The sequence below is a fragment of the Dipodomys spectabilis genome, unplaced genomic scaffold, assembly GCF_019054845.1.
Source record: "Dipodomys spectabilis isolate Male_0828 unplaced genomic scaffold, ASM1905484v1 ptg000324l, whole genome shotgun sequence".
Taxonomy (NCBI): domain Eukaryota; kingdom Metazoa; phylum Chordata; class Mammalia; order Rodentia; family Heteromyidae; genus Dipodomys; species Dipodomys spectabilis.
In genome coordinates this window covers 1,622,551-1,625,129 of record NW_024871001.1, presented here as the reverse complement: position 1 = coordinate 1,625,129, position 2,579 = coordinate 1,622,551, and the positions used below count along the sequence as shown (strand labels likewise).

Below are 2,579 nucleotides of genomic sequence, written 5' to 3'. Positions count from 1 at the left end.
TAATCCTATAGTTAATTTTCTATTTTTATTGGCATGAAAGATCTTAAGTAAAAATTCTCCCAATTTCCAAAGAATTGGCGATAGAAATGCATACTATTTTACTCCAGTTCACACAATAAAATGAATCCTTTACAATGTTTCACAATGTAAAGAGAACTTGCATTACTTCACCTAACAAACAGTATTACAGATCAGACTAAATTTATTTTGAAACTTTTGAGACTTGAGGTTAATAACTTCTACTTAAAGACAAATCATTTCAAGATAAAAACATGAAAGATATAAAATCAATCATCACTACTTACAAAAAAATTTCAAATAGATATATGGTATGTTCTGTTAGGGCCTACATTCTTTGAACACTAACATTTATCATGAAGCAACTACTTGAAGAAACTACCTCTCATTAGGTGTGAATTTGCTGGTCAGGGCATTCTAGCATTCAGTAGAAGCAGAACCATAGCCAGCATGGCCTGATGCTTGGGAGAGGGCTCTTTCTTGTTCCTCAAGCTGAGCTTCTTCATAGAGAGATGGGAAATCAGTGGGATCAGTCCCACGAACCTTGGCCATAAACTCGAGGACTTTCATCTTGGTGGTTTCAGCATAGGCTCTTGGACCCCACAGGAGCTCATACTTCTCAGGATGACTATCAGGCCCCTTCTGGTACTCCAGGTACCCTTCCTTCACAAATTCATCAGTGAAGAGCTGCTTAGGATTGCCAAAGATGAAGTGCTTCTTGCAACAACAGATCTCCATCTCCTTCATAGCTTCCCAGATGTGTTCTTCAGTGGCACGGTGGCCCTTCATGAAGATCACACCCAGAAGAAATATCAGGAGGCCGGTCTTGGGAATGCCCACTTCTCCACACTGCATCCCATCATAGGTGAAGCCTTGTTTGTTGAAGATGCCAAAGCAGCGGTTGGTGGCATCCACTTCCTTCACTTCCAGGCCAAAGATAACTTCAAGGCGCAGACAGGCTTTCTTGAAGATTGCAGAATACAGGAGCTCATGCTCTCTGATGACAAACTTCATCATATCTTCCTTACTTAATGGCTCTTTCCGTTGATAATGGAGGAGCATGAGATTCATCAAGAAAGACACTTTCTTATCCAGAAGAGCCTCTATGGTATATGGGGTAGACTCATCTTCTTCACTACTGGAGCTCTCATCACATTCACCTCCATCGGCATCATGAATGCCAGAGGAAGAGGGGCTAGCGCTATGAGGATCCCCAGGATTACTGGGGGCCTCAACAGGAACCACCTGCATACTGCTTGTCACCACAGGATTGAGGGAGGACAGTGTTTCCTCCACAGCCTGGGAGACCTGGGCAGCCACTTGGCCCTGGGGCTCATGGCCCTGCTGAGGGCCTTTGTCATGGGAACCCTGTTGCTGCTCCTTATCATGGGGCATGATGACTCTTAGGCAGCAGTGAGGCTAGGCAGACAAGAAAGGTAGAATTGCCTAAGGGAGGAAGGGAAAATGTGAGATTACTGAAGGGTGGTTAATTCAACTGCAGTGATTCTGACAGAATCCTCATCAATGCTTTTCTTTTTTTTCATCACTCATGGGGACCTGAATTCAGGGCATGGGCACTGTTCTTGAGCTCTTTTTCTCAAGGCTAGTGCTCTACAATTTTGTGCCACAATACCACTTTCTACTTTCTGGTGGTGAATTGGAGCTAAGAGTCTCAGGGACTTTCTTGCCTATGCTGGCTTTGAAATGGAATCCTCAGCTCTCAGACTCCTGAGTAGCTAGGACTACAGGTGTGAGCCACCAGTGCCCAGCTTATAAATATTTTTCTAAAGTGTGTTATAAGACTTCACTGGCCTTCTGTCTTCCTAGTTTCTGATGCCTTCAGACTTGTATGGGGATCTAAGTAACAGTCAACTGAATAGAAAAATTATCAGGGCTCACAAAGGAGAGTCACTGTTGGACTCTGTGCCATCTGCCCCATTTTGTCTGAGCAAAGTAGTGTTTTCCTCTCATGACTCTTAAGTATTTTTAAACTTAGCTACTGGTAAAGCAGTGTCCTCTTCCCTGGTACAATACTAAGCTGTACACAAAGACCAACCCCACAATTTCTAAGACACAAAGAAAAATGCAAAGTTCGCGCCTCCATCTTACTTTTCTCAGGATTCACAGATCTGAAAAGGAAAAAAAAAACTCAATTCCTAAGGACATTTGCAAGGTGGTTGGATGCTACTAGTTATCTGAAGAACCTTGTTTAGAAACTAAGCAGGAGCCAAGAACCCTCTTTTATGAACTTTGATACTTACAACTAAGTTTCTAGCTCTTGCATGCCCCAGAGAACACAGTTAGCTTTCACTTGCCATTCAGAGCTTTCCTAATGCCTTGTGAATGAGAATAATACATAACTTTGCACTGTCACATCTGATCTTATGGAGTGGGCAGCCTGTCAGCTTTTGCTCCCATGATTCTTGTCAGGTGCATTTCAGATCAGACTCTAACACTATGCTAAATCAGTCTATAAACTTGTCTACAAACACAGAGAAGCACAATGAAGGAATGAAATGAAGGACTATCTTTTTATCACAATGCAGTTTTCCTGGGATAAT

The 2,579-nt window shown here is 42.6% G+C and overlaps 1 protein-coding gene across 1 annotated transcript; it reads right to left on the bottom strand.

Annotated features, from left to right (window-relative positions):
* Positions 1-435: 435 nt before the first annotated feature.
* LOC122128173 (melanoma-associated antigen B16-like) lies at positions 436-1,413 on the bottom strand. The gene has a single exon (XM_042702459.1). It carries the CDS (start codon positions 1,411-1,413, stop codon positions 436-438), a length of 978 nt encoding a protein of 325 aa, XP_042558393.1.
* Between the last annotated feature and the right edge of the window lie 1,166 nt (positions 1,414-2,579).

What these genes read in the sequence shown, in the direction of transcription:
- LOC122128173 (XM_042702459.1), bottom strand. Translation starts at nt 1,413, where the DNA reads ATGCCCCATGATAAGGAGCAGCAACAGGGTTCCCATGACAAAGGCCCT.